We start from the raw sequence: 27,999 nt of genomic DNA on the forward strand, positions 1-27,999 counted from the left end.
ATATTAGAACCCAGATCCTTCTGATTCCCAGGGCTGTACTGTATCCACTAAGCCACACTGCTTCATATTCATCAACTTGATTAGCTGGTATTTACCCTGGTGTTTAATACAGTGCCTGGCACATAGAACATAAATACTATAAAAAATTGCGTTTCCCCCAATTATGGGGAAATTCGGAAATGCAGACAAATGGGAGAGTTGGGAATTTATCTGAAGGCAGATGCCAACTGGGTATCAGTCCATCTATGGCTCAAGGTTAAGCTCAGAAACACGCAGGAACACAAGAGGCTGGTTTGATAAGCCAAATTTTAATACCTTCCATCCACAGCACACACCTTTGAGACTGTCCAAAGGGCCTCTCCTTGTCTCCCAATCTCAGACATTTCATTCTTATGGAAAAGAACATTCAGCGACCATCTTATTTACCGTAATGTCCTTCATTGAGGTCCCTCTGAATACATTCCTTCTTGAGTGGGGAGAAGAGAGATGAAAGGAGGTTTCCTTCCCAGACCCACTCAAGTCCACCTTCGGCCCAACGGCAATTTGAATCAACTTAAAAATATCCAAAAACATTCAGGACCTGGTGGCTCTTGGAATCAACCCTGGCTCGAGGTTCAAGTCATTTCATTACTGTCATTTATATGGGTTGCGGAGGCAAAGGAGAAATACAACCAACTGAAGACATATACGTCAATCACAACGTAGCAGCGTAACGTCCGAGTGTTTATGGTTCATTTTAACATTTCAGTTGCTTCACAGTTTGGGGGAGAGAATAAAAGAGAGGAGTTGGAAAGTGAGAAGTCGAATGAACTCAGGATAGATTCCAGTAGGCTGTGTTCCTCGTAATTGGGATGGTTGTTCTAGAGTGCTAGCAGAGCCCTGAGAAAGTCAGCCGGTTCCCCCCGCCAGCCAGCCAGCGACTTCAGCTTCTTGGATTCTCTATCCACTGCCCTTTGGATAATAATCTGGCAGTAGTTGTTTTCACCCTGTCTTTTTTGCAGCTGAACTTGGTTGAAAGACTTGCTTGACTGAGCTGGCAGGTAGAAGAGGGGAGGTCATGGTGCAGAGCCGTTAACTTTGCCTTCTTGGTTTGCGGAGTGGCACTTTCAGAGCTGGGCACACCACCACCACAGGAATTTTCTTTCCTATAGTCCATTTAACTAACTAGTTCAGCAGACTATCCGCTCTTCAGCTATTTTCTATTCATTTACCCTGTAGAACAGGCACTTGTTTTCCACAGCACAGTCATCGTTTCCGAAGCACGAAGAGCAATCTACCGGCTGGCAGAAGAGGGACAGTGCTTTAATAAGGGCCCACTCAAGGGAGTTCAAAGTCAAATTCAATTTCGGGAAACCTGAGTTATAGTCCGGGTACCGATACTGATTCACTGTGGGGCTGTGAGTCAAGTCCAGCCTCTCTGTGCCTTGGAGTTTTAATCTGTAAAATGGGGAGAGGTAATACCTGAGGAAGAAGAATGCTATGCAAATTCAAGGAATTATTGGATTTCAAAGGAAATCCAATCAACAGTTCTGAGGCATCTAACTCCGATTTTGTCGCGAATGGGTGAGGTGCACAGCCTACTGCCATTTGATGACGAGATCAGTGAATGGGTGAGTCAAACACACAGAAACACGACCAGAGGGCAGGAAGAACTGTTTATCAAAATACTTTATTTTAGGAGACCCCTCAAAAAAAAAAAAAAAAGACCCTCCTCCTTAGACAGACGCCCCAACAATACCCTTTTTTTGTTGGTTTTTTTGTTTCGTTTTGTTTTTTAAATCAACTAAAACAATCTGATGCTTAAAATAAAAGACAGGAAAATTTTCCCAATCGGACTTTAGTCAAGAATATATATATATATTTATATATCTTTTTCTTGTTCCTGGGGGTGGGGCGAAGAAGGGGAAGATGTTGCCAGTAGTTCATAGAAGTATTCGGTTTTCCTGTTGCACAGTAGACAGAGCTGCGTCGCTGAAGACACTGAACACACAGCAAGGCTAACTAGAATACAACTCTTGGCTAGCAAAGAGGATCAGAGGGATGGAAAAAAGAGAAAGAAGGGGAGAGGACAGCGAGAGAGAGAGAGAGAAGGGCAGGGGGGAATCCAACATGGCTGGAATTTGGAGTCCTGGATTGATAATTTACATTGAAAATGTTGCTGTGAGTGCCTCCACCTTGCTGCTGACTTGGTCTGTCTCGCTTCGGCTCTGGGAAGGGGCTGATCCACGGTCTCACTGGAAAGCAGCTGGGAATCAGAGTCATCTTTCATCTGAGTGTGGCTTTTTTTCCTCAGCTGACAAACTTTTTTTTTCCTTTTGTAATTTTTAAAAAGAATCGCAGCCGAAGTAAGACATTAACTGCAAAATCCCAAATGGCTGCGTTTACACTATTTATAAAAACACGTAATAGTCTCTAATCCGGGCTTGGAGGGGGCTGGGGGCCAGGGAGAGGGGAACGGGAGTGGGGGAAGGAGCCGGAAGGTTCATATGCGCTGGACTATACTTTTCCAGGGATTTTGGCCCGCTTGCGAGCAATGGCATCTTCCACAGCCTTCAGCTGCTTTAGCAGCTCCTCCCGCCGGGATAACGTGCTCGATTTTCCAGACTTGGCGCCAGCCGCAGCAGGACCAAGGTCGGAAGCTTTGCCAGGCACACTTGTGACTTTGCTGGAACTCTTGGACTGTGGAGACAGCTGGCGTTTCCTGGAAGGGGAAAAACAAAAAATTCAGAGGACTGAAGATCAATCGGAACGCCATGGCCTAATGGAAAGAGCCCGTGCCCACGATTCAGAGAACCAGGGTTCGAATCCCAATTCCGCCACTTGCCCGCTAGCTGACGTTGGGCAAGTCACTTCTCTGTGCCTTAGTTTCCTCAGCTGTAAAATGGGGAATCAATACCTGTTCTCCCTCAGACCGTGAGCCTCATGTGGGACAGGGACTGCACCTCACTTGATTGCCTTGTATCTACTCCTGTGCTTAGTACACAAACCCCATAATCATCATCATCATCATCAGTATGTGCCCTTTCGACCAACCTGGGGACTCCCCGGCCCCTCCCACCACCCACCTCCACCTCCAATGCCGGGTGACTTTATATTTTGCTTTATCTTGGACGGAGCTGCTGGCAAAGATAAAAAAGCATCTTGACCACTTCTGAAGAATAACGTTCAAATATGACACCACCTAAAAATCAGTCTGTATCAGACAGTTTGTTGAGCTCTCAATTTTGTAGGTCTAAGGTGGTGGTTGCTCTTCTGATTACATTTCTGCAGTAGTAAATTTCTCCTTCAAGAGCAAACAGTCTGAGAATCCTCCCTCACTCGGTTATTTAGCAACACCTGGGCTGCCACAGCTGGGAAAGGTGAGATGCCTCTGAGTCCTGTTACTGCAGTGCCCAGAACCTTGCAGGCCTCCTGGAGATAGCAACAACACTGAGAGGAGACTCCACTCTAACCCTTTTCCTTTGATTTTCTTCTGCCTTTACATGGTACTTGTTAAGTGCTTCCTATGTGTTAAGCGCTCTACTAAGCGCTGGAGACTTGACTCCAGGGACTTAACTAGGGTGGAGAAAGTGGGGCATATGCCTCAGGCACAATCCAGAATGGGCTGAATTTTATTTTTAAAATTGTATTCGTTAAGTACTTACTATGTGCCAAGCTCTGTACTAAGGGCTGGGGTAGATATAAGTTAATTGGGCTGGACACAGTCCCTCTGTCCCATGTACAGCTCACAGTCTTAATCCCCATTTTACAGATGAGGAAACTTGAAATACTCCAAGTATTAAACTGCACAGTTTTTAAAGGAAAAGGCTCAAGCACCTGAGGTTGGCTTTTGGGTTTTTTTCAGTCCCGTCTCATCAGCATCCCAAAGCCCTAGGTGCAAAAAAAACTCTTAAGCCTGTTGTTCCACCCCAATTAAAGCTTTCAGATTAGTCTCTGGTCTTGGAGTAGCAACTATGCCTCTGGCAGAGGGAACATATGATTTGGTTGATCCCTGATTGGGAATTAGTTAAAGGGCACTCATCCAGGATAGGCCTGGAGAAAGGGAGAAAATGTTCCCCAATTGAGGATGTTTGGTTAGTTGCTCAACCCTCCAACCAAGTCTTGCTCAGGCCCTTCTTCCTGCCTGGAACTCTCACCCCACTGATCTGGCGGGGCATGGCTCTCTCCAGCCTTCAAAGTCCTTGTAAAATCCACCCCTTCCAGGAGGCTTTCCCTGATTCATTTTTCTTCTCCCTAGGTCAGGGCCTCCTAACCTCCCCACCAAGTCTGTAAATTCCTTGTGGGCAGGGCTTGTGTTTACTTCATTGTCCTCACCCAAGCACTTAGTTTAGTGCTCTGTATACAGTAAGCATTTGATAAATATCACTGATTGACTGATTCCAGTTCAGCATTTCTGGTGCCACTCAATTTTCCTGCACTCACAACCACCCCATCACTTTGAACTGCCATACATCTGCTTTTCCAATATGCTTCTATCTCATCTCTTCTCCTGCTCTCTGTAAATTAGTGTCTGTCTCCCCACTTAGGGTGTAAGCTCCCTGAAGGCAGAGATTTGGCCTACTTCTATTGTTCTCTTGCAATAAATACTAGATTGATTGTGGCAGCATACGCCCTCTCTTCCGCTTGGGGATTTTATGCATTTTTAACTTGCACGTTTACAATCTAACCGAATTCTAATTCTGTGAACCTCTACTTGAAGACAACCTCAGTCAGTAGCTTTGGAATGAACCGAACACCTTGAACATCAGTTGTGGTTCTAATTGCTAATTTCCTCATCATATTTCCCAGCCCTTGAAATCTGGTAGGGGTAGACTTACCTAGAAGGGATTTGGGCATTTGACCATTAGCCTGTGGGATTACTGTTGGGGGTGGGGTAGGTGGTAGGTAGTGGTTGGAGGGATGTGTGGGCATGTGTTGTGCGTGTCTACATCTAATACTGCCCCTTAGTAAGGTCACGCAGGATGGCCCAATCCCAACAAGCGCAGGGCCTGGAAGTTCACCCAGTGACCTAGCATCTCAGGAATTTGCCCAACCTATTGGCCTATTTCACCCTCTGTGAAATGTAAGCACAGTAAAAAATATTTCTGGGACTGATTATCCAGGCTCTCTGCTTCTTCATCTCCTCCTTCCTGCTGTTCACCTCTTGGCTATTTCCTTGTTCGCTTGTACCTTCACCTGAAGCTGGGTAGGGTGGGGGGTGGAACGGAAATCAGTCTACCTGGTTACTGTATTAGCGGTTCTGGTAAAGGGTGGGCAGAGGAGAAAGGTGGAACAGCAGCTAATTTGGGGGATTTTCAACCAGGGCAGTGGCACCGCACCCATGGGCTGTTCAAGGCCCAGCAGGCTCCTGGCAGGATTGATTGAAGATGGCCAGGTTTCTGCATTCAGGCTTGGAGAATGGGTTGATAGTGCTGCCTGTCTGGCAAAGTCCACCCTCTAAATCCTGGGCTACGGGTTCCTGAGAACTCAAGGACTCTCCCTACTTTTTGGAGACGTGGAGGAGCCCGGAACCCACAGCTGAAGTTCTGTCCTTAAATTGTTCTGCCATTCAACATGAGGATCTAGGACTCCATGGGGATTTAAACGACTCTGCTCTCCGTTGCCTTGGGCAGGTGAGAGCTGGTTGGTTTGGTCTGTAAGCTTGTTACAGGCAGGGACTGTGTACTGTCCTCTCCCAAGTGCTTACTACAGTACTCTGAACACAGTAAGTACTCAATAAATACCACTGATTGATGACCAAGTGATGCGCATATGCATCTTTTGGAGAACACCACTTGTCTGGTGCCTGGCTCCTGCTCTGTACCATTAGTTGAAAAGCATTAGGTAAACTGCCCTCCCTCTCTCGGCTGGTCAAGAGCTAAGAGACCCAGAATTGAGGACCACCTGGAAAGGAGCCCTTTACATTAGAGACCTAGCCACAAGTAAACATTCAGATCACTCTCTTTTTCTCTGAAAAGCAAACCCCTCAGTGCTTTTATGTGGGGATTTGAGTTGAGGAAAATTTGATGTGCTGTGGAAGTATCACTGGTAATCTATCCATCGTAACACCTTGTATCTCCCCCAGTGCTTAGAACAGTGCTCAGCATATAGTAAGCCTGAACAAATACCAACATTATTATTTACTGAGGACCTACTAGGTACTAAGTGCTTGATACAGTACAAGACAACAGAATTGGCAGACACATTCCCTACCCACAAGGAGCTTACAGTCAAGGGGAGACACATTAGTACAGATAAATTACAGATATGTCCATAGGTGCTGTGGGGTTGAGGTTGCGGTAAATATGAAGTGCTAAAAGGGTACAGATCCAAGTGCATAGGTGACACAGAAAGGAGAGGGAGAAGGGGAAGGCCTCTTGGAGGACAGGAGATTTTAATATGGCTTTGAAGGTGGGGAAAGTGGTGGTATGACATATATGGAGGGAGAGGGAGTTAGAAGTCAGAGGTAGGATGTGGGAAAGGGGTTGGCGGAGAAACAGATGAGATTGAGGCATAGTGAGCAAGCCGGCACTAGAGAAGCAAAGTGTTAGGGCTGGCCTTCAGGAGAAAGCAGTGAGGAAAGGTAGGAGGGGGAAAGCCGACTTATTGCTTTACTGCTAACTTAAGGTAAAAAAACGAACATCCAAACCAGAACTCCTTGAAGACCTCTGAGAACACCTGCGTACAATGGATGATTCTGGCAATTCTCGACAGTAACACAAGCACCAATAAGTCGATAAGGGAAGTCAGAATAAGGATTTATATATCACCGTCCTTTTAGATCAACAGAGTACTGAAGATTTAATATTAACAAAAGGAACTTACCTATCTGGTTGAGTCAGAGATGGTTTGGGGTTCTGTCCTCTCTGGCGTTCCTGTTTTGGGGAAGAGAGTCTCCCACCTGGTTTCCTATCCCGAGAACCTGTAAAATGGAACACAAAGGATTAACACTGATCTGTCACACATTCATCAGTATCCACTGGGAGGTCCTCGTGAGCAGGGGTTGTCTACCAACCCAACTCTACTGTATTCTCCCAAATGCACAGCACCTACGCAATCAATACCACTGATTGGGGCCACTTGACATGTGGGGTTTTTTTCAATGAATGCAGGTGCCTTCAAAACTGGACAATGCCTTTTCACCAATTACTTCATCTTAGTTGAAAAATGGTTTCTGGGTGAGCAAATCTTCTGCCCCAGGACTTCTTTCCATTATGCAAACTGGTCTGCCAATATGGAGCTCCTGAACCTTAGGAGCGAGTGAATGGTTTTGCTCCCTCTCTGTGTTTCTCTGAGTTAGCCCAGGCTCGGTGGGAGGAGAGAGGATCAAGGAGAGAAAAATACCCTTCCACTTTTATCTACCTCGTCTACTTCCACCCGTTCCATTCTTGTGCCACCCACTCTAGGGTCCCTTAAGTCCACCAGAGTTTCATTCTGCCTGGCTTTGCCTGGCACTTTTAAGATGACAGATTTGGAGTGAGTAAGATACTTTCAAAAGCCAGGCTAAAATGAGACTTGAGGGATAGGGGTTCAAGTGGGTCTAAAATGAGAAGTAGCATAGCCTAGTGGAATATGCATGGGTCTGGGAGTTAGAGGACCTGGGTTCTAATCCTGGCTAGCCAAAGGTAACCATGGGCAAGTCTCAGTGCCTCAGTTACCTCATCAGTAGATTGAATACCCATTTTCCCTCCTACTTGGCCTGTGAATTCCATGTGGAATAAGGACTGTCCCCCAACTAACTTTTTTTTTAATAGCATTCATTAAGTGCTACTATGTGCCTGGCACTGTTTTAAGTGCTGGGGTACATACAAGCTAATCAGGTTGGACATAGTCCAGGTCCCCCATGGGGCTCACAGGGAACTGAGGCACAGAAGTTAAGTGACTTGCCTAAGGTCATAGTGCAGACAAGTAGCAGAGGTGGGATCAGAACCCAGGTCCTTCTGACTTCCAGGCCTAAGTTCTACCCACTAGGCCATGCTGCCTCTCTAGTAGACTTGTATCTACCCCTGCACTCAGAACAGTGCTTAACACCTAACAAATACTTAACAAATACCATATAAAGTGGGTTGCAAATCACATTAAGAGGCAGTTTAAAGACATGTGAAATACTTGAATAAGGAAACAGAACTGCAATTGGAAGAGAGATGTGGGTACTATTTTAGCAGTTCCCTTAACCAGCTGAATGGCAGTCCAGGAGCAATACTGACTGTCAGAATGGGTGGTCAGTCTATGTCCAGAAAAAAAAAACCCCAACCCCAAATGACAACTTGTCATTAAAATGACAACTTTATATAGTTCTCACCTCTGTCAGGTGACACGTTAGCTCGTTTGGCTGGAGGAGAGGGCTGCCTATCCTTGTCTGACGGTTCATATCTCTTCCTGCTTCCTTTATCAGACGCCTAGAATGATAAGAAAATAAAATCCAAGAGCTGCAGAAGGAATGTATTGTTGGTAGGCAGCAGCAAATACCAGTGGTATGAGAAAAGAGGTGGTAGGCCAAGGTGTTCCTGCATCTTCCAACACGGAATTAGATAGAAAACTGAAAACAATTCTGTTTCTTCAGGATCAGCCTTAAAAGCCACAGCAGTGTGCGTGTCACTGCGGGGAAAGACAACAGCAAGGAAATCCATCAATTAAAAAGGAGTAAGGAGACCTGGGCTCTGTTTTCAACATTCACTGACTTTCTGTCCTTTCTTCTCTCCTTGACCTTGAGGGAGGGAGGGAGGGAGGCTGGAAAGGAAGGAAGAGGGGAAAGGAAGCACAAAAATATCTGTTCGACGGGAATAAAATGAGAGTGGATGAGACCGAGTCCCCCGGGATCTATGCTGCTCCAATGCATTGTGACCCAGATTTATATGGATAATCGGCTTTCTATTCTGGTAGAGCGGGCACTATGCAAGTTCTAGGTTTTTAAGGCCACTAGGACTAAATGGTCTAAATGGTACCTCGAGGGCCTGAAAAGGAATAATGTGGTTCCCAGAGTGCCCAATTTACTACATTTGAAAGTCGATTTCCAAACAAACTAGGGCCAGTCAGGGCCAGGGAACCAAAAGCCTGGGAAACAGAGAACTGGGGTTGGGGGATCTTTCTCACACATACACTGGACCAATTTTGAGTTATTTGAACTTTAAAACAAAACAAAAACTACCCCAGGAACCTTGATTCAGAAAACTGGTTGGTTCAGTAAGCAGATGGTCAGATAATTATCTTTCTCCTGTAGCAATTCCAACAGCTTACTTTGAACTGGGAGAGGTGCTGGGGCACTGAAAACTGGGAAACTTATCTTTCCCAGAAAACGCCTTCTGGGAAATTTAAGAGAGGTGGGGGTTGGAGGAGGAGTGGGAGGAAGAAGGTTCCAAGAACGGATGTTCTGCTCCTTCTGCCCGCTGGGCTGCTAGTATCCCTGACTCATTCATTCAGTCGTATTTATTGAGCGCTTACTGAGTGCCCCAATCAACTCTCCTTCCACCTCAGGGCTGCCCAGAAAAGGTGCTCGGGCTTCAGGAGAAGTCTCAGGGCTGGACCCTGCACAAATTAACCACTGGGAACACTGGAAGGTACTGGAAGGTCAGGACTCAAAATGTAAGACGACTCTCATTCCCTCCATTTCATCTGGCTCCCTTCTGCAAGTCCCAAGGAAAATGTGGGGCAAGATTAGTCACTTTCCTGCTGCCCCAGACATTCTAGGGGAGGGACACACTCTCTTAAAACTCTCGCTAAGCGGTGAGCTTAGAGACAGGAAGGAACGATCCTCTCTCTCTGCTTTCTCAAAAGATCGGCCTCCATTCTGCCTTTATTATGGAGACAACTGGAGGTGCTGGAGTCCATATCTTATCCTGCTCCTCTTACCTTGTTTAGCAATGTCAGCTTGATCTCTTTGTGGGCGCTGAATCCCCCTTGCTGTTGTTGTGATGGCTGTATCTGTTGTGGTGGTAGTGACTGTTGTGACGATTTACTACCTGGTGTGGGCTTTGTGGATTTGGGGGGCTGGGAGGACACCTCCCTTTTCCGCTTCTCCTCTTTAACACTGTCTTCTTTTTTAGATTTTCCTGCTGATGCCAAAAAATCAGTCAACAGTCTGTAATAAACTCTTCAGGTATGTCTTTGGGGCAGGTAAGAGCAGGGGACTTGTATTTGGTTCACTGATGTGCATACGTTGAAATAAATACGAATGACTGAAAGAAATTCACCAAATCTCTCAACAGCAACAGAGAAAAGACGGCCAAATAAAGGAAAAGAGGTTCTTAGATCACCTCGGGCTTTGGTTGACCAAAGACAGACTATTCCAAAGAAGATACTGAAATGACAGCTTTTATATTTTGCTATACATATGAGAGGCAGAATTTTCATCTCAACATCTTCCTTTCTGCTCTTTTTCCTGCAAACAAATCTGAAGTCATAGATTAGTTTACTCAAACAGCTGCATGTGCAAATGGGAAATGGAAGCGCCAGCTAAATTTGGGGTCAGAGTCTGTGCTTTCCATTCAGGTGAAATAAAACGAGGACTCAGCCCTTGTTTTTTCTACGTCATGCTAGGATCCCCATTTTTTACGCTCTTCTCTGTGCCAACTCAAACTTTACGGGGAAGCCTAGATCACCCATAACTTATTAAGTCGAAAGATGTGCCCAGATAAAGAGTCTCTCTCGAGCCCTGGTCGCTTCATGCAGGAATTCTCTTGGCGAGAGTTCAAGAGTTCAGCGGCCCAAAAAGAAACCAAAACACTCTACCTTTTTCTTTTTTGGGTTGGGCTGGGGTTGGAGAGCGGGAGCTGGCAGAGGAAACTGGGCTGGCTAGATCAGCGTACATGTCTTCTGAATCTGCACTGCGAACAGAACTGCTACTGGACGAGGCGCTAGAGACAGAGGATACGCTGCTCACACTCAGGGACCTGAAAAGACACAAAGGCATATATGCCACCAACATGACAACCATTTTGCAGGGCAGAGGAGAAAGATTTTCTACAACACCCATGTATACCAGTTCTAGTTCATCAGTAGTTCAACCCTGGTACACTCAAAAGATGGCAGACTTAGAGTTGAATTCTTACCAGCTGAGTCAAGGGCCCTAGCCAACTTTAAGAGATAGGTTGCTGGGCAGGGAGATAGGATTAAAAACCACAATATATGGCTTCTAGCAAATTTAACAAAACAAGTTTGGTACATTAAACTAGATTACCAAAACAAGGAACGGTGATCACAACCCAAGAGAGACGAGAAGAACAGGTTTAGGGCATTTCATTTGGGAAGCGGATTTCATTAGAAGCACTTAATCCACGTTAAAATTAAAGAGAGTCGAAGCTCTGGGAAATAGTCCCCACATGGTTTTAGATGTCTCCTAGTTTCTAAAAGCACCGACGTCTTCACAAATGAACTGAACATGAGCTTGAAAGGCATTTTCCCCAGAACTAATACTTTGGACTGGCATGCCAGACCCACCGGGGCTTTGAAGCAGCACTCTAACAGATGCTTGGGAGGAGACACATACCTGGATTTCCTAAGGCCATCAGTCAGTGGGTTTGAAGAAAAAAGGGAAAGAGAACCACATATTTTTTAAGTCTATGTCTTTGAAACATGTTGGGCTAAATTAATCAAGTTTGGGCATGAAAGTGTTAACTGCCCCACTGCCTGGTACACTCACAAAACGAGTTTTATTTTATTGTCTCACTCTGCTGCCGCTGGATTTGGGCATCGCAGGTGGCTCTAAAAATTGATGCAGTACGTGGTAGAATTTTGTTTTCCCTTTTGGTTACTTTCTTCCCTCTCAGGCATCCTTTCCTCTCTCTTCCTCCCTTCCTCTCTCTCATTTCATAAAAATCACCTCTCTCCAGTTTTCCCTAAGTTTTGAAACAATCTTCCTGACCACAGTGAGGACCTACCCTCTCTCCGCTCAGGAAGACTCAGAAAGGAAGCTTTCTGGAACTGCATAATGCTGCTCCACGGCTCTCTGCCTGCATTTATTTTAAAAATGGTATTTGTTAAACGCTTACTATTTGCCAGGCACTGTTCTAAGCGCTGGGGTACATACAACAATCAGATTGGACACAGTCCAGATTCCACATGGGGCTTATAGTATTAACTTCCATTAAACAGATGAGGGAACTGTAGTGAAGAGGAGTGAAGTGACTTGCCCAAAGTCACTCAGCAGCCAAGTGGCAGACCCGGAATTAGAACCTAGGTCCTTCTGACTCCCAGGCCCATGCTCTATCCACTCCGCCATGCTACTTCTGCTCAATGCTCTTCTCTGGATCTCTTCTCTCATGTCTGTGCGGGGGAACTCAGAGGTCTCTATCATAGCCCCGGTCAGCTTGGCAAAGCAGATCTTTGCCGACAACTCAACTCACTATTTCTGAGGGAAGTACGGGACTTTCACTAGCTTGGCCCTTTGGCTTTAGTTTTTGAGGCGTGAGCATCTTCTCAAGCCAAAGATCAGAAGAGATGGGGCATTCCCCAACAAATATTAGGTGCCTTGCTACTAAATTCAGGATTATTATTATTTTTTTTAAGAGTTAATGACCAATCAAGTTCAACAGAAACTCCTCATCTGAAATTTTACATAGCGTTGAATAGCCTTCGTTCTTCTATCTAGTACTGTCCTCAAGAATCAGTGGGTACGGAAGAGTCGGGTAGCCAGTTTCACTTTTCCAAATTTAGATAACCTGAACCCTGGCTCTGTGGTCTTCTTCTCACTTCACTGGAGTGGTTTTTCTGCTCTCTAGTATGCTAAGCTACTAGAAACTGGTCCCTGAATACCTGAGGGTGAAGGAAGCTAACGCTCGGCTTTACTTCTTACCGGGACTTCCTGGACCCTGAAGGGGAGGGAGAAACAGAGGCAGAAGTTGATCGGGAATGAGACCTAGAGAGAGATCTCGACAATGACCTTGATCGGGAACTAGAGCCGCTATAGCTGCTGCCGCTGCCGCTGATGCTGCCACTGAGGGTCCGCCTGCAATACAAACAACGCTCTGGTCAGCCACGTATTCGCACACCTCAAAACATAACTACAGTCAGGTACATCTGCTAGGGTGGAGGGGGGTACATCTACTAGGGTAGGGGGAGGGGAAAACACCATCCTCTTTAAGCTTCAAATCCATAAAGGGGAAAAAAGAAGTAAATTCCTTGATGAAAGCGCAATTTGCTCGCTATTTCCCACTCTGCCAGCAATCTTAGCTGCATTTAGGCTCAAAAGAGAACGCTAACTTATCAATTAACCAGCCTTTCAAGTTCAGTATGGGAAGGAGAGTTGAGCCAACTTGCCTCGTGAATGTTTTTCCAAGTTCATAAAATAGTTTCTCTCTTGGTGATAAGCCCACACCCGCAGATTTAAGAAGTAATGTGTATTTCACACGATTAGCTCCGAAAACTTGCTAAGGAGGGTTTCTGAGTATGGAAAACAGGGTCTTGAAGGGAGAGAGACCCACAGTTAAGGAACAGCGTGGCCCAGGAGTCAGAGGACCTGGGTTCTGATCCCGGCTCCACCACTTGTCTACCTTGTGACCTTGGGTAAGCCACTCTGAGCCTCAGTTTCCTCATTTGTGAAATGGAGATTAAGATGGTGAGCCCTATGTTGGACAGGGACCGTGACCAACCCGTTATGTTCAATCTACCCCAGTGTTTGGTATAGCGCTTAGTACCGTGATCTGCACACAGTAAGCGCTCAATAAATAAATACGATTGAATGAATAAAGGGTCCGGCACAAAGTAAATGCTTAGCAAATGCCATAAAACAAAACAACAAACAAGGTTACTACTTCCTCCTTGAGTCTTTCACTTATGTGCATCTGTGCAGGTGAAATCTTAAAAGACTGAGCAAAATTTATTGTATTTACCAAAGAAACAGAATCAACTTCCCAAATCTCAAGCCCATAGCCTGGTTAATACTGCAAGCTTGTTAAGTTACTCAAGGATAGGTAAATGCCACCATTATTATTATTACAGGTGTCTTTTCCACCAACAGGTGAAGGAAGCCAGATTCTGGGCTCAGGCAGAGCCCCCAGACCAGATTCACACTGGCAGCCAGGTCTCTGCAGCCAGCTGGCTTTTCTATCCCAACTCCATACTCCTAAACATTTGCTTCTCCTTTCTGTTCATATGGAGATTATGGTTCATTCCCAATGACAGCTCATAAATCCCAAGGACCCTAAAAAAGCTCATTGATTCTTACCTTCTAGGTGGGGTCCTGGTTTGACGTTCCTTCCTCCTTGCCTCCCGATTATCTCCTGGTTTGGCAGGCTCTGATGCAGGTGCAGTGGTTTTGGTGGACTGCGGTGGGGCTGGAGGTGCGGCTGGTTTCTTCAGAGATTTCTCTCTGAAAGGGGGAATTCAAATAAGCCATGATTAACGATAATAAGGAGAGGTCTCATCTACTGTAGTTCCAGGATAAAATTCAGAATTATGAAGTGGCATCAGCAGAATGAAGACATTTCCTTCTTTTGGCTTCAGTGTTAATCCCTAGTGGATCAACATCCCAACAAATGTCGCGGTTTAGTCAGATAAGTAACCGCCTCTTTTACGTGGTCCTGATTCCACTCACCATCAACATTCGGGAGCATGTCACTCTGAGGGGTAGTCACTGAGTCCTCGGTCCACACTTTGGACTCGGGGAAAGACCCCGAGGAGCAGATTCCCATGTGGCAGTAGCCTGGCACTCACCCCCAGCTCCACACCAAGATGCCCAGGGTGCTTAGGGACAGCAGTGGCCATAATCTGGGAGCAGGGTGTGCAGCTGGGCTGGCAAGGCTCTGGCCTTGACAGCTTGAGGACCTGATCCTATAGTTTTTCCCAAGCCTAAGGGAAGGGCTACAAAGTCCAGGGCTTATTCTTTCCTGCTGGTGGTAACCACTGGAAAGGGGATGGGATGCATGAGGAAGGAGAGTTCCAAGGGCCTGAGCCTCAAAATGGGCTCAGGTAGAGGCAGGTGAAGGAATGCACCAAGCCGAATTCAGGGCTCCATCTGGTCCTCCTTGTTTCACCACTATCAGCCCATCCATTTTCCCTCCTTGTTGCCGGAAACCCCGTTTCTTAACTTTTTAGGGTGGGAGAGGAGAGGATAGCGGGTTCCAGGAGAGTGGGCTTCAGCTGTCTGGAAAAGAGACTTTTCCCGGGATGTAACAAGCAAGAAAGGAGCTGATGTCAAAAAGAGTCACTTTCTAGCCCAACAAACCCCATGATAATAGAATCCTAAAGGAGACAAGAGAAGGTTTCTCGAACCAAGTAAGAGAGATGGGATGGCAAATGGCGGAACAGGTCTGGCCCGGTGGTTTGCATGCTTCTACACTGGCACTGCTACAGGGAGTAACACCAGATAATCCTGAGGTTCCTTTCTTCTCCATTTTTCCTTTCTTTTCACTGGGAAGAGAGTTGTGCTATTCTGCCCAACCATTCGAATGAAAAATTCTGAAAATTGCTCAGGTTTCTTGGAAAAGAAAATACATTACTAGAGTTGATTTTTGAACCACGGGATTATTGTTGATCACAGCAAGCACTGAATTAGCACTGCGCCAAAATTCTTTTGGCGGACTACAGTCCAAGCAAGCCATGAACTTTATCAGCAGGGCAGCAGGGCAATTGCTCTGGGGACCTGAGTATGAAGGGATTCATTTGAAATGCGGAGCTCATTATACTTCAGGACTTCTGGGAACACATTTATCTTAATGTCTGCCTCCCCCGACTGTAAGCTCCTTATGGGCAAGGATCGGATCTACCAACTCCATTGCACTGTACTTTCCCAAGAGCTTAGTTCAGTGCTCTGCACACAAGAAGCATTCAGTAAGTGCCATTTACTGACCGAACGCTTGGAAAGGCCTGGTGGCCAAGTGCCCTCTCGCCCATTGTGCAAAGTCCAAGTCCTGAGAGACATGTTCCAGGAGCTCTTGGAATTTTCAGCTCCACCCTCCTCGGAGCTGTGATGACACGAGGACCAGATATCACGGTGGCATACCATGACCTCAACCCGATGCTGCGGGGAGGGGAGGGAGAAGGCGGGGAATAGAAAGGCCTGAATAGAAATTCCATCCCATAGATGAGTTGTTGTCTCTGGGAGCCCACGATCCTTGCCTTTGCCCAATGAGGCTGCCTCTCGAGGAAGGTTGTGATGGAAGGACTGGGAAATGGGAGGATGAGATTTAATATCAGAAATTACAGATAAAACAATATCTGCCGGCCACCATTTAATATTGTCTTTAGTTCCTACAACTAACACAATCACGCTTTATCACAAGCAGCAGTCCTTTTCGCTCATGTCACTCGGAAAACTCAATATAAAATTGATTTTTGAAAGCACTGTGGATTGCTTTTTGTGAGAGGCCCAGTCAACACACTGACAGCAAGAAATCTACTGGGTGTTAGTTTATCATCTTTTTCAATGAAGGAAAATTTTGTGAAGGTTATGTAAATGTTTAAAAGGTCACCCAATGATAACCATAGTCAAGTTAGACCATACTTCCCATTTTTTACCTACTAATTATAGAACACACCCTCACCTACCTAATCCAAATGTTTTATCAGAGAGAGCTGTTACGTATTTGCTTTCTCATTTTATTGTCACTAGAGGCCTTTCCATCAGTTATGCAATCACTTACTACCCTGGAGGAAGGATTTCATGAGATTTCCAAGCTTTATAAATTTGAAAACTTGGACTTGGATCCACTTTGTAGACAGCAAGAAAAAAGAATCCCATAAAAAGTTTGCCTATATGGAGTTTCCTTCATCAACTGAGCAGCAAATATCCATGGCCCCAATGATATTCCTGGTTAACTCCCACATACCATCACCCCTTTATAGAAGCAAAAGGTATGCCTTATTTGTCAGTATCGTCAGGACGAAAACTGGTAAAAATTCAATCAACCAGAATAACAGTCAATCCCGAAAGGCCTTGGCTCCACACATTCTGGATAATCGGGTTTTTAATGTAGTGTGAAAACCGGGGAAACTACCATACTTTAGCTAACTTATTTACCTAAGAATACAAATCACACATCTCTTCATCAGCAATTTCATACTCTCCAAGCTTACCCTTTTCCAGCAGGCAGGGCAGGCTCGCCTTTAACTTTAGCAGAAGCTTTGTGTGGGGATGGAGTTGGAGAAGGAGAAGGGGAAGATGAAAAGGACCGTGACCTGGGGAAAAACAAAACAGGAGCTCTCAAGTAAAAACTCTGGCATGCTCCCTCCACTGAGTTCACAAATTCAATAACTAAAGGCATATTAACCATGCTTTGAGTGCCTGGAACTTTGAGATTATAAAAGGTCTGAAGTTTCGCCAAGAGGTTTGGGTGGGCCTATTCCTCTAATTATTAGGGACATTTTGAATCCTCTTCACACTTCAGACTTAAAGTGTCTAAATACCCCTGAAATTCACTTTAAATACCACTGAAATTACATGGAAAAAACTCAAAAGAAGGTTACCAAAGAGCCCCATACTCAACAGTGATTTCCTGGACTGGGAGTGACAGAAGTCAAATGACTACCAAACTATGTCAGAGGAGGACAAAGAAGATTACAGCAATTAAGTGATTCACAGTACTGACATCATCCATGAAGCAAACACCTTTCTTGCAAGCACTTACATTTAAAAAAGGGTCAGAAGGCAATGTTTACATCATTTTAAAATTTTCAAATAAAAACCTCTATATGACACATGAACATTTCATCACTTCCTTCAAATAATGACAGCAGTTAAACACTTCAAGAATGGATCTATGCACATTACACAATACCTCGGTTGTCATCCTGTAAATAAAGAAGGGTAAGAGTATAAAGGAAAAACTTGTCTTCTTGAGAGGCTCTCTAATTATAGTGGAAGCCAGCTGTAAAACAATTCAAATCATGGCAGACTCAGATATAACAGGGAAGGGTAATTACTTCAGCAGGCAGTCCACAAAGAATTTTGTCAACTAAGACTGTTAAAGACCTGCTGACATGAAACACAGAGTTATCACAAAAATCGACCAAGACAGTTACGGTATTGACTGTACAGTCAGTTTTACAATACGGGGATTAGACTCTTAAAGAGCCCCTTGGTAAGGGAAAACTTGTGACCCAGGAGAGGCTGCCCCCAACCACGCCATCAGGACTCTCTATGGTCTCTGCTCTAGGCTTGGGAGGAAGTGGCTGAGGCTTGTGATTTTGATGATTTCAGGGTAGGAGGATCCTGAAACGCTTCTCCTCTAGCCACAGCCTTACTGCTCCTATCGAATTTACCACTAATTTTGTTTCTTAATATTGATATGTCATATTAGCCTTCTGTAGACTGTGAGCTCCCTGTGGGCAGGGAATGTCACTCTTTAATGTTGTACTTTCCCAAGAACTTAATATAATACTCTCACCCGCTAAGTGCTTAATATATATGACCAAATGAATTAGTTTTCAGCGTGGCTCACTGGAAAGAGCACGAGCTTTGGAGTCAGAGGTCATGGGTTCGAACCCCGGCTCTGCCACTTGCCAGCTGTGTGACTTTGGGCAAGTCACTTAACTTCTCGGTGCCTCAGTTCCCTCATCTGTAAAATGGGGATTAAGACTGTGAGCCCCACGTGGGACAACCTGATTTCCCTGTGTCTACCCCAGCGCTTAGAACAGTGCTCGGCACATAGTAAGCGCTTAACAAATACCAACATTATTATTATTATCTTTCCTTGTGTGCCTGTCGCCAACTCCCTCCTGCCCCCGGCCCCATTTACTCTCGGGCTCTGAGTTCCTTGGGGGACAAGACCGGATCTACATCTTATCTTTGTACTTTATTCCCAGCGTTTTGTATAGTGCTTTGCACTCTGAATGCTCTCTGTAAATATTATTTACTAGTAATGATAATAGGATTTATGATGCTCTTACCACCATTCAGAGCTGGGGGCGGTGGGGGGGTGGGGGGAAGGTACCCCACAACCTATTACAGTAGGCACTCATTGACTAATGTCGTGAACAAATGCACAAGTGTTTCTTCTGACACTGCACACTGTTCTACTCCCAGGTGGCAACCGTCAGATAAATGGTCCCTAATTCTTCCGATGTGCTGAATTCAAAATGCTTAGTGAAAAGTTGCCTTTATGGCCTTCACAGAGAGACTCCCAACTCTGGCAAAGGGAAAAGCTGCTTTGGCAAGAGGTACTTGTAAGTTCATTCCCCTAAGGACAGAGTGTGACCACCTCCCCTGCTTTTTTTTTTTAGCGGGGGTGGGGGAGGCATATTTATAAATGTCTGTCTCCCCCTCTAGACTGCTAGGTCATCACGGATAGGAAATGTATCTACCAACTCTGTTGTACTTCACTCTCCCAATGCTTAGTGCAGGGCCCTGCACACAGTGAGTGCTCAATGAATACCACTGATGATAACAGGGATGAGTGTGGATGGGGAGATGGGCTAAGTGGATGCAGAGAGGTGTTTGGGGCTATGTTGATGAGATAAAGGAATCTGGGGTACAAGGGAAGGATGGTGTGAGGAAGGTGTTGCAATGGGAAGAGTACACAAAGTAATGGAGAAGAAAGCAAAGGGCAAGGGTAGGATGGAGCAGAGGATATCTAAATCAGTGTGTCTTATTTAAAATCGTAGTCAATTTTAAATAGATGATTTGAGGTGCCCCTCTAGACTTTGCCCGCTCACTTTCCAGTCAGCTCTGGATCTGGTTACTTAAATTTGATTTATTTTATTTACCGAATTGGATTCTAATTCCATTAGACTCCAGGACATACAGGACTAAGGTCCTTTACATTACACACTGAGAGTATTTAAAAATAAAGTAAAAATCAGTTCAAACCCCAAAGAGGAGCAGAACATGGACTTACTTACTTGGAGGGGGTTGGAGGAGGCGAGGGGGATAGTGTGAAACGAGTGGGCATGAGTCAAAGGAAGCGTTAGTTACCTGGACCTGCTGCCTGAGAACGAGCTGTGTCTGGAAGATTGGCTAGAATAGGAGCTATAAGACGACGACCTGGAACGGGATCGAGAAGAGCCAGATCCAGAGTAAGATGATGAACGAGACGATGACCTAATATATTGAAGGGGGGGAGAAGAGAAGAGAGAAACAAGTCACTCTTTCAGTCCAACACCATCCCGAACATTTTAGTTGATACAATTAGAACAGTGCTTAATTTGTGCTAAAGACTCTGAACTCCACCTTCTCACTCCTAAACATCTCCAGTGAGCTGTTTCACCTGGCAATAGGGAGGGATCTGGTCTATCTGTGCCGTGGTGCCTCTCCCGGAAGAAATAAAGCAACAACTAACATTAATAACTTTTGGAGCTGTAGAGCACAAACTAGACTCTCTATTAGAGCACCTTCCCCATTTCTTGGATTTTCAGAAAAACCCACTTTCATGATTTCTGCTCCCTTTCCCCTCCACTTCTCGCTTGCTTCCCTTAATAAACTAAAAAGGGCCCCCTTTTTAGTCCTTTACTCTCCTCTTCCTAGGGAACATTTGGTGTAAAAATTGCGGGATGCCTGTCCCTTTAGGATCAACCTTTGACAGCAGGTAAGTAATGACAGAAACTCCAGTTTTTTGGGTTAAAATATTCAGGAAAGATGCTATAGGTTTGGGGCCTGGGTGGAGCATATCCCCTCCAATTTAGGTAAATTGCAAGAAAACCACACTTCATTCTTTCTGGCTTTCCTGCAAAGTACCAATCATCCATCCCAGGATTCGGTTTTCTTAGCTAAATGACAAGCATTCATTTAACACCCACACGGTGTACCAAACTGCCCTACTCCCTTAAAAGGCATATTAAATACAGGGTCTTCCCTTGAGGAGCTTGCAATCTAATAAGTGACAAAAAAAGACAGACTACTCAAGAGTCCTTCCAGGTTGCTTTCCCACAAAAGTTGCTTCGCTAGCACTTCCTGTTACCCCCATCTTTTACTGGGGAATTTTTTTTTAAATGTGGCAGGAAAGCATACTTTATTAATATTAGAACCAAAAAATGGAATGCTGTTAGCTGAGCAGATGATGGTTGAACAGGATACGCAATGCCACGCTACACCACCGCACCACGCAGGCCCCTGGAGGGCTCCCTGTCTTTACCTCGAGGAATTTGAGGCAGAAGCTGATGAGGCAGATGTTTTTCGTCTCCTGCGAGCCCGGCTTGGAGAAACAGACACCCCAAGTTTCTTCTTAGGGGACTTGGATCGGCGCCAAGGATCTTTCCATTCATCTGCTCTCTTGACTTGAGGGCCAGTTGAGGTGGCCTCCTTCTTTGGTGGCTCAGGCTGACGGCTAAAAAAACACACAAAGACACACACACACACAAACAACATTTTAGTACAAAAAGGGGAATGGTCCTCCAGACACAGAGTGAGACTGACTCAGTGGGAAATCTAGGCCCAAGATTGAGGCTCATTCATTCACTTCACAAATCCTGCATGTGTTTAAGATGACATTTTGGAAATTTAAAAAAACAAAAAAACAAGATCAGATCTAAAAGCTAGCAAGCAGCACTCTCTTCTTGGGAGAACAAACCCAGAGGGAGGATTTTCCTTTACTATCCAGGCCTGTTACACTTTGTGACATTTCAAAGAAGATCACAACCACCTCCACATACGATCAGTAGAGGAAAAATATGAACAACTTACAAAATTAAATACCTCCTTGAAAATCTGATCATTCAATAGTATTTTCTGAGCACTTACTCTGCAGTGCACTGTACTAAGCACTTAGGAGTACAACAGAGGTAGTAGGTATGATCCCTGCCCTTATTCATTCATTCAATCGTATTTATTGAGTGTTTACTGTGTGCAGAGCACTGTACTAAGCATTTGGAAAGTACAATACAGCAATGAAGAGAAACAATCCCCCTTATGAAGCTTATAATCCTCAGGGAAGACAGACATTAAAACTAATTACAGGTAGGGGGAAGCAAGAATATAAAGATAGGCACATGAGTGCTCTCAGGGCTGGGGAAGGAAGGAGAATGCCACAGTTGGGAATTCTTTCACGAAAAAGGATTTGAAGTCCCCAAGGAAGAGGCTGAAAGGTAACAAGGTTTTGTGGAACACTAACAACATAAGAAATGAGATTAGCTCACAACACGTATAAACTCTAAAGTACTTTCTCCATTTTCTTGTCATTTTATTACTGCAGCTATGGTGTTCGTGTAAAACCTGAACTGTCTCAAGGTCAGCCTGCCTCCCCCCACTGAAGGTAAGAACTAAAGGGATATTAGATCTACCATTGCTCCAACTAAAATCCCTGACCAATTTACTCCACAGGGATACGTTACCACATAACCTTGTTTTACAGGATAAAAATAATCCAGGAAGGAAATGAGTCCCATAACCCAGTCAGCCAGAGATTTGTATCATCTCGGTGTAACTGAGAAGCTGTCACCTTTACATTTCCTGGACTGTTCACTGCCTTAGGAATCAAAACACAAAATTCAATTTCACAATCGGGATTTTGGACAGCCATCAGAATAATCCAATTTGGTTATCACTCAACCCCAAGAGGCGTTTTCTTGGAATGTGCCTCAAAAATTTAAGAACATAAAAAATGTCATTATTGGGTCAGACCAATGGTTCACCCAACTAAGTAATTTTGTCTCTAACAGCAGTACTAGGCCGCAGAGAGGATCCCTGGGAGATGGCTGCCCTCCTTGACATTCAGCCTAATATTTAGGGATGCACCCTTAACTTCTTTGATGTTACTCTCTAGATATCAATAATGAGCTGCTGGTCCATGAATTTATTCAAACCCCTCTTGCCAATTACTTTTGGCCAGCACAACTTCCTGTGGTAAAAAATAATCCATATGTTCACCACCCGCTGTGAAGAAATCTCTCATGTTTGTTTTTTATCTACGGCCTGCAAGCTTCAATGTTTGTCGCCCTCCTCCCCTCTATTTTGGTGTTGTGGGATTTGTTGAAAAACAATTGTGTGAATGCCCTATCCATGTCCTTCATTAATTTTGCAGACTTCCAGACTGGAATCTCCTTCTTTTCTGTTTTTTCTCTTCATAAAAGCTCCATTTCCCTGACCACCCTGGTTGCCCAACTCTGATTCTCCTCTTCCAGCCCTCTATATGCCCTTTCTGAGATGGGACAAACCAAAATTACAGGTGCAGGCAATGAGTGTGTTAATACTCTGCCACTATCATGTCTTTTGTTTCAATTTTAACATCACCAAACACAGACCTGCTTCAGTTTCGGACTCTGGGGGAAACGGTCTTAGGAATGGCAGCAACAGTGACATTTGATGGCCATTTCTGGGGAGCGGAAATTCTCTGATAGCAGCAGTTCAATCAATTGTATTTATTGAGCAGTTACTTGTGCAGAGATGAGTTAAGTGGCAGAGGCGGGATTAGAATCTAAGTCCCCCAGATGCAATGACAAGGTGGGTAGGTGGGTGCAGGTAGGTGAGAGAACAGGTAGTTAACCTTTAGAACAGAACAGGGACTCTTAATGACCTGCATCTGATGGAAGTTAAGGAGGAAACTGCTAAATCGATGATAGTTTCCTTACCCTGAGTCCAACTAATTTACAAGAGTTAAGATTTTAGGCTGTAACAGCAGTGAAAGCAAAAGAACAAATCATTTGTTTGCCTCCACCACTAAAGTCATGTCCAGTGGAACAGTTTCAGTTTGTGGGTAGTCTAGTTAATCCAGATTGTCTTCAATCCTTTATACCGTCAACATTTTCTTCCCACCTATTCTGCAAACGAGTGCTCAGACTCGGAATGAACTGGCTGCTTCAAAGGAACAGAATCAAACCCGAAAGGTAAACCTGTAGTCTCTATTTTTAATCTGGCCAGCTGCCATTACTGGAAGTTCAGGAAACACCGTTAGCAGAATATGAAGCAATGGCCTTCTTGGGCAGTAAAAGCCAGCTGGTCATGGGTCCGTCATTGGCAGAGAACTTGAGGACGTCCACTCAGGCAGGCAGGGCTCCTACTCCACAAGCCTTCGCTTGATACTGTCAACCCTAATTACTTCTTCTCGGGGCCAACCACCTGTTTTTGATGCAACTGAAATTCCTTAACCTACAATCCCTTTCAACCCAGTTTCAAGTTGGCAACCACATACTGATTATATCCTGTAGATTCGGTAGAGGATCTGTGGTTTTCTTTTTTTTTTTTTTTTTTAAATGGCATGTGTTAAGTGCTTGCTATATGCCATATAGTATACTAGGCAACGGGGGAGATACAAGCTAATCAGGTTGGACACAGTCCATGTGCCACTTGGGGCTCAAAATCTTAATCCCCATTTTAGAAGCAAGGTAACTGAAGCACAGAAGTCAAGTAACTTGCCCAGGGTCACACAGCAGACAAGAGGCAGAGCTGAGATTAGAACCCAAGGTCCTCTGAATCCCAGGCCCAGGCTCCATCCACTAAGTCATGTTGCTACTCATGACTACTCTTAGTATTTCAGAGAACTGTTCGGAGCGGGGGAGGGAGGAATCAAGTTTACAGCAGACGAGAACCTGACCTGAAAAATGAAGTTAGGTTGCGTTCTGCTAGATGGTACCTTGGAAAAATAAATTAAGAAACTTTTAAGTGAAATACTAGGAAACAGGTCAACTGAGAGTTTAACTTTTATACCTTTAATGAAAAGAGAATCCTTAATAGTAAAACACACCGAACACAGTCAGATGAGGAGAAATATCATTTCATGTGACAACTTTATGTCCTTCTGGTGGAGAGTGGATTTTTTTTTAAAAAAGCACTTTGCCTAAAATCTACTAAGAATACAAGTAAAGGGGAAAATCCTTCCATAAATGACGACACAGGAAATGATTTCGCTTTTCCCCAAACACCTAGAAAATATAAAAAAACTTATCTCTTGAGGCTGCTCAGAGGCCGTAGAGTTCAAGCTTCAGGACCATTGGTTAAAGAGTTATCAAAGACGAAAGTTCACCTCTACTACAAAATATAAACATACCTAGGAGGCCATGTAAAATGGTTCTAAAAACCCCCCACCTTCCTGATGTCAAACTTTCCAAAGAAATGTGAGATGCAAATGTAATAAAGGAAATAGAAATCCAGATCCACTTTGGAAATTCCAGCCTGGCTAACTTCCATGTTTGTTAAACCATCCTGCAGTAGGCATGAAAAGTTATAGAAATCAAGCTTGGAAGTATATCAAAATAAAAATCCTGGCCAACAACTGAATGTCTTAAGCATTCTTAAGACTGTAGACTATAAGATTGTTCTGCGCAGGGAACATGTCTGCTAACTCTTTTGTGTCATAATAATAATTATGGCATTTCTTAAGCACTTAACACGTGCCAGGCACTGTTCTACACGCTGGGGTGGATACAAGTAAATCAGATTGGACCCAGTCCCTGTCCCATGTGGGGCTCACAGTCTCAATCTCCATTTTACAGATGAGGTAACTGAGGCTCAGATAAGTGAAGTGACTTGCCCAAGGTCACAGAGCAGACAAGTGGCAGAGCTGGGATTAGAACACATGACCTGCTGACTCTCAGGCCCGCGCTCTATCCTCCACGCCATGCCGAGTACATAATACAGTACTTTGTACATTGTAAGCATGCAATAAAAACCATTCATTGATTGATCTTTCAATGGCATGGAAAAGGGGCCACCTGAAGCACATCCCCTCTTTTTATTAATAGTATTTGTTAAACACTTACTATGTTTCAAGCTTTCTTTTCCTTGCTCTTTCCAGGGAAGAACTCTTTGACTCTTTTTGATATCATCTGATGAAACTCATTCATTCTTGACACTCACTGAATGAGTCTTCCACTTTTGTTTTTGGAGTCCAACAAAATGTCTAAGCAGATTAAGGTATTTTTTAATGGTATTTGTTAAGCATTTACTATGTGCCAAGTACAAAGCATTGGTGTAGATTCAGCTGATCAGGTTGGACACAGTCCCTGTTCCACATGGGGCTCACAGTCTAAATTCCCATTTTACAGATGAGATAACTGAAGCACAAAGAAGTTAAGGTGACTTGCCCAAGGTCATATAGCAGACAAGGGACAGAGCTCGGATTAGAAATCAGGTCCTTCTGATTCCCAGGCCTGTAATTTTAACCACTAGTCCACACTGCTTCTCAGTGGAAGAGTTAAGGGAATAAGTAGCTAAAGGACCGTTACAGGCTTAAAAGAAATCCCCACATTTTCAGACTGCTGTTAAGACAAAACAAGAGATGTGTCTGTGGTCCAAGAACTATAATTTCAGGGCAGTGAGGCAGACAAACCAAAACCACCATCCACACTGTTCCTCAGTGGATAAACGGGAGCTCACTGGCTTCAGGGAAGTAGCAGGCTGCCCTTGGGGGTGAAGGGAGTTTTTCCTTAAGGAGTAAGACAACTGTAATAAAGCTAGCTCTGCGGCTCAACTAAATGATGAGTTGAGGCCCAAGTCGAAGCCCTGTAAGAAATGAAAGTTATCTTATACCTCCCCGAAAAGGAATAAAGTAGCACCTCAGCACATGAAAAGAATAGCTCCTAATCTAAAACAAAGAAATGAGAAGTCTCTTCTGGCAGAAGGCAGATATGGAGATATTTTTCAAAACCCATCAATTGTTACCCCCAAAGGATAAAGGGAAAATACTTCACTATTTGGGTATGAGGAGCAGAGGCTATTAGAGGTTCCCTCCTGGTATCTGGCAACTACAGGATTTTTGTGAAATTACTTAACTGCAATTTGAAAACTGAGCATGGAATGAGAGTGAGAAACCAAAAGGGAACAGGGAAAGAATGAGCGATGATTAATTAAATAAGTCATTGTGCTTCCATCTACTGACCCTCATCATTTAAAAGCCTATGGTATGTGGTGATTATGCCAAATTCACTGCAAAGTCACAAACTATCACTTTTAAGGTTGTTTGGACTTCTGGTGAGGTTTCTGAAGCCTTGGAAAAAGCACCCAGGCCAGACTTACTTCAGATTAATTAAGAGAATCTGGAGCAATTATTTAATTATTCTGACCCAGACACACCATCCAACTGGACAATTCAAGCTCCCCAAAATGCCCTTGTGGGACCTGATTTATCTGAGTTGTCTGATTAGATGGGTCAAATTACTTGGATAACGTCAACTTTTTATTTCCCCGTTTAGGTTAGGCTAGACGCATAATCCTAGAAATAACAAGCCTGACAGCTCGATTTCTACCCTGTATCCCTCAGTGACAAATCCAACCTGTATGAGGCTTAAATGAACTTTCTGTGAAGTCAGTTTCCAGGACACAAACATATTTTTTAAAGGGGTGGTGGCCACCTTATATTCAGTAATACTATCTATAGTATAGTATTTGGGTCAGAACAATAGTTCTGCCTCTCACCTATTACACACTTTTCAGGTTACTGGTTCAACTGAACAGTTGCCGGAGGCCCTGGAGGGGTTGTGGCCAAGTTACATCACAGTGCATTTTCAGGATTAGGTAACAGTCTAATGTAGGTTCCAGTAAAGAATTATTATTGAGGTTTTCAACGTCACAGGAGTGAATCAATTCCTTAGGCTGGATCACTGACTGAAGGAACTAAAAGCAACGCCACTTGGTGCTGGGTAACTGCGGAAAGTCTGGTAGGCTTAAATGGGACAATAGCCTGCCTCTGTTACCCAATACTCAGAAGGCAGTAAAAACATCCAGGTGAGAGGGTGGTGATAATTACGTAAAAATATCAGTCAATGATCAGAAGCAGAGTCAAGCCTCGTGAGCACATGATCCAAGCCTATCAAATGCCCTGGGGAGTGGCCAGGAATGTCCAAGAGCAACGGCGCTGGACTGTTTTCTGAAATCAGGGTGCTGGCTCTGGGAGAGGTGGGGGCAAAGGTCAAGGGAGTGGCTCCCAATGGGAAGTGTGGTCCTGCCCCTGTGCAGTACACATGTGATCCCTACGTCGGAAGTAAGGATTCCCTGGGAAATGAACCAGAAGGTTAAAGAGAAGCCTTAAGGAAGTCCAGGAAAGTCACCATGGGATGCTGCACTTGGCTGTGATCCCGGCTTAAATTGGGGGTGTCCCAGATCGAAGCAATGTGGCTGGAGGTGGGGCACATATAGGGTCACCCAAAGGGCCATCCCCACAGATGGAAGCCAGAGGCTTCACGATCCTCACTGATCCTCACTGGAGCTGCCAAAGAGCTACA

General features: G+C 44.5%; 1 protein-coding gene across 6 annotated transcripts in view; it reads right to left on the bottom strand.

Annotated features, from left to right (window-relative positions):
- Positions 1-289: 289 nt before the first annotated feature.
- Positions 290-27,999, bottom strand: part of ZC3H18 (zinc finger CCCH-type containing 18) — a 78,015-nt gene continuing 50,305 nt past the window's right edge. For 4 of the 6 annotated variants that reach the window (XM_039913440.1, XM_039913441.1, XM_039913443.1 and 1 more), the window contains exons 9-18: positions 20,982-21,173; positions 19,826-19,951; positions 16,990-17,091; positions 14,141-14,284; positions 12,857-12,922; positions 10,708-10,868; positions 9,829-10,031; positions 8,282-8,378; positions 6,805-6,901; positions 290-2,701 (exon numbers count right to left, since the gene is read on the bottom strand). In XM_039913440.1, coding sequence (XP_039769374.1) covers positions 2,497-2,701; positions 6,805-6,901; positions 8,282-8,378; positions 9,829-10,031; positions 10,708-10,868; positions 12,857-12,922; positions 14,141-14,284; positions 16,990-17,091; positions 19,826-19,951; positions 20,982-21,173 — 1,393 coding nt within the window. In that variant the 3' untranslated portion in view covers positions 290-2,496. The remainder of the gene's footprint in view (positions 2,702-6,804; positions 6,902-8,281; positions 8,379-9,828; positions 10,032-10,707; positions 10,869-12,856; positions 12,923-14,140; positions 14,285-16,989; positions 17,092-19,825; positions 19,952-20,981; positions 21,174-27,999) is intronic. The other 2 variants (XM_001508452.4, XM_039913442.1) reach the window with 1 other exon arrangement.

The sequence above is a fragment of the Ornithorhynchus anatinus genome, chromosome 11, assembly GCF_004115215.2.
Source record: "Ornithorhynchus anatinus isolate Pmale09 chromosome 11, mOrnAna1.pri.v4, whole genome shotgun sequence".
Taxonomy (NCBI): Eukaryota; Metazoa; Chordata; class Mammalia; order Monotremata; family Ornithorhynchidae; genus Ornithorhynchus; species Ornithorhynchus anatinus.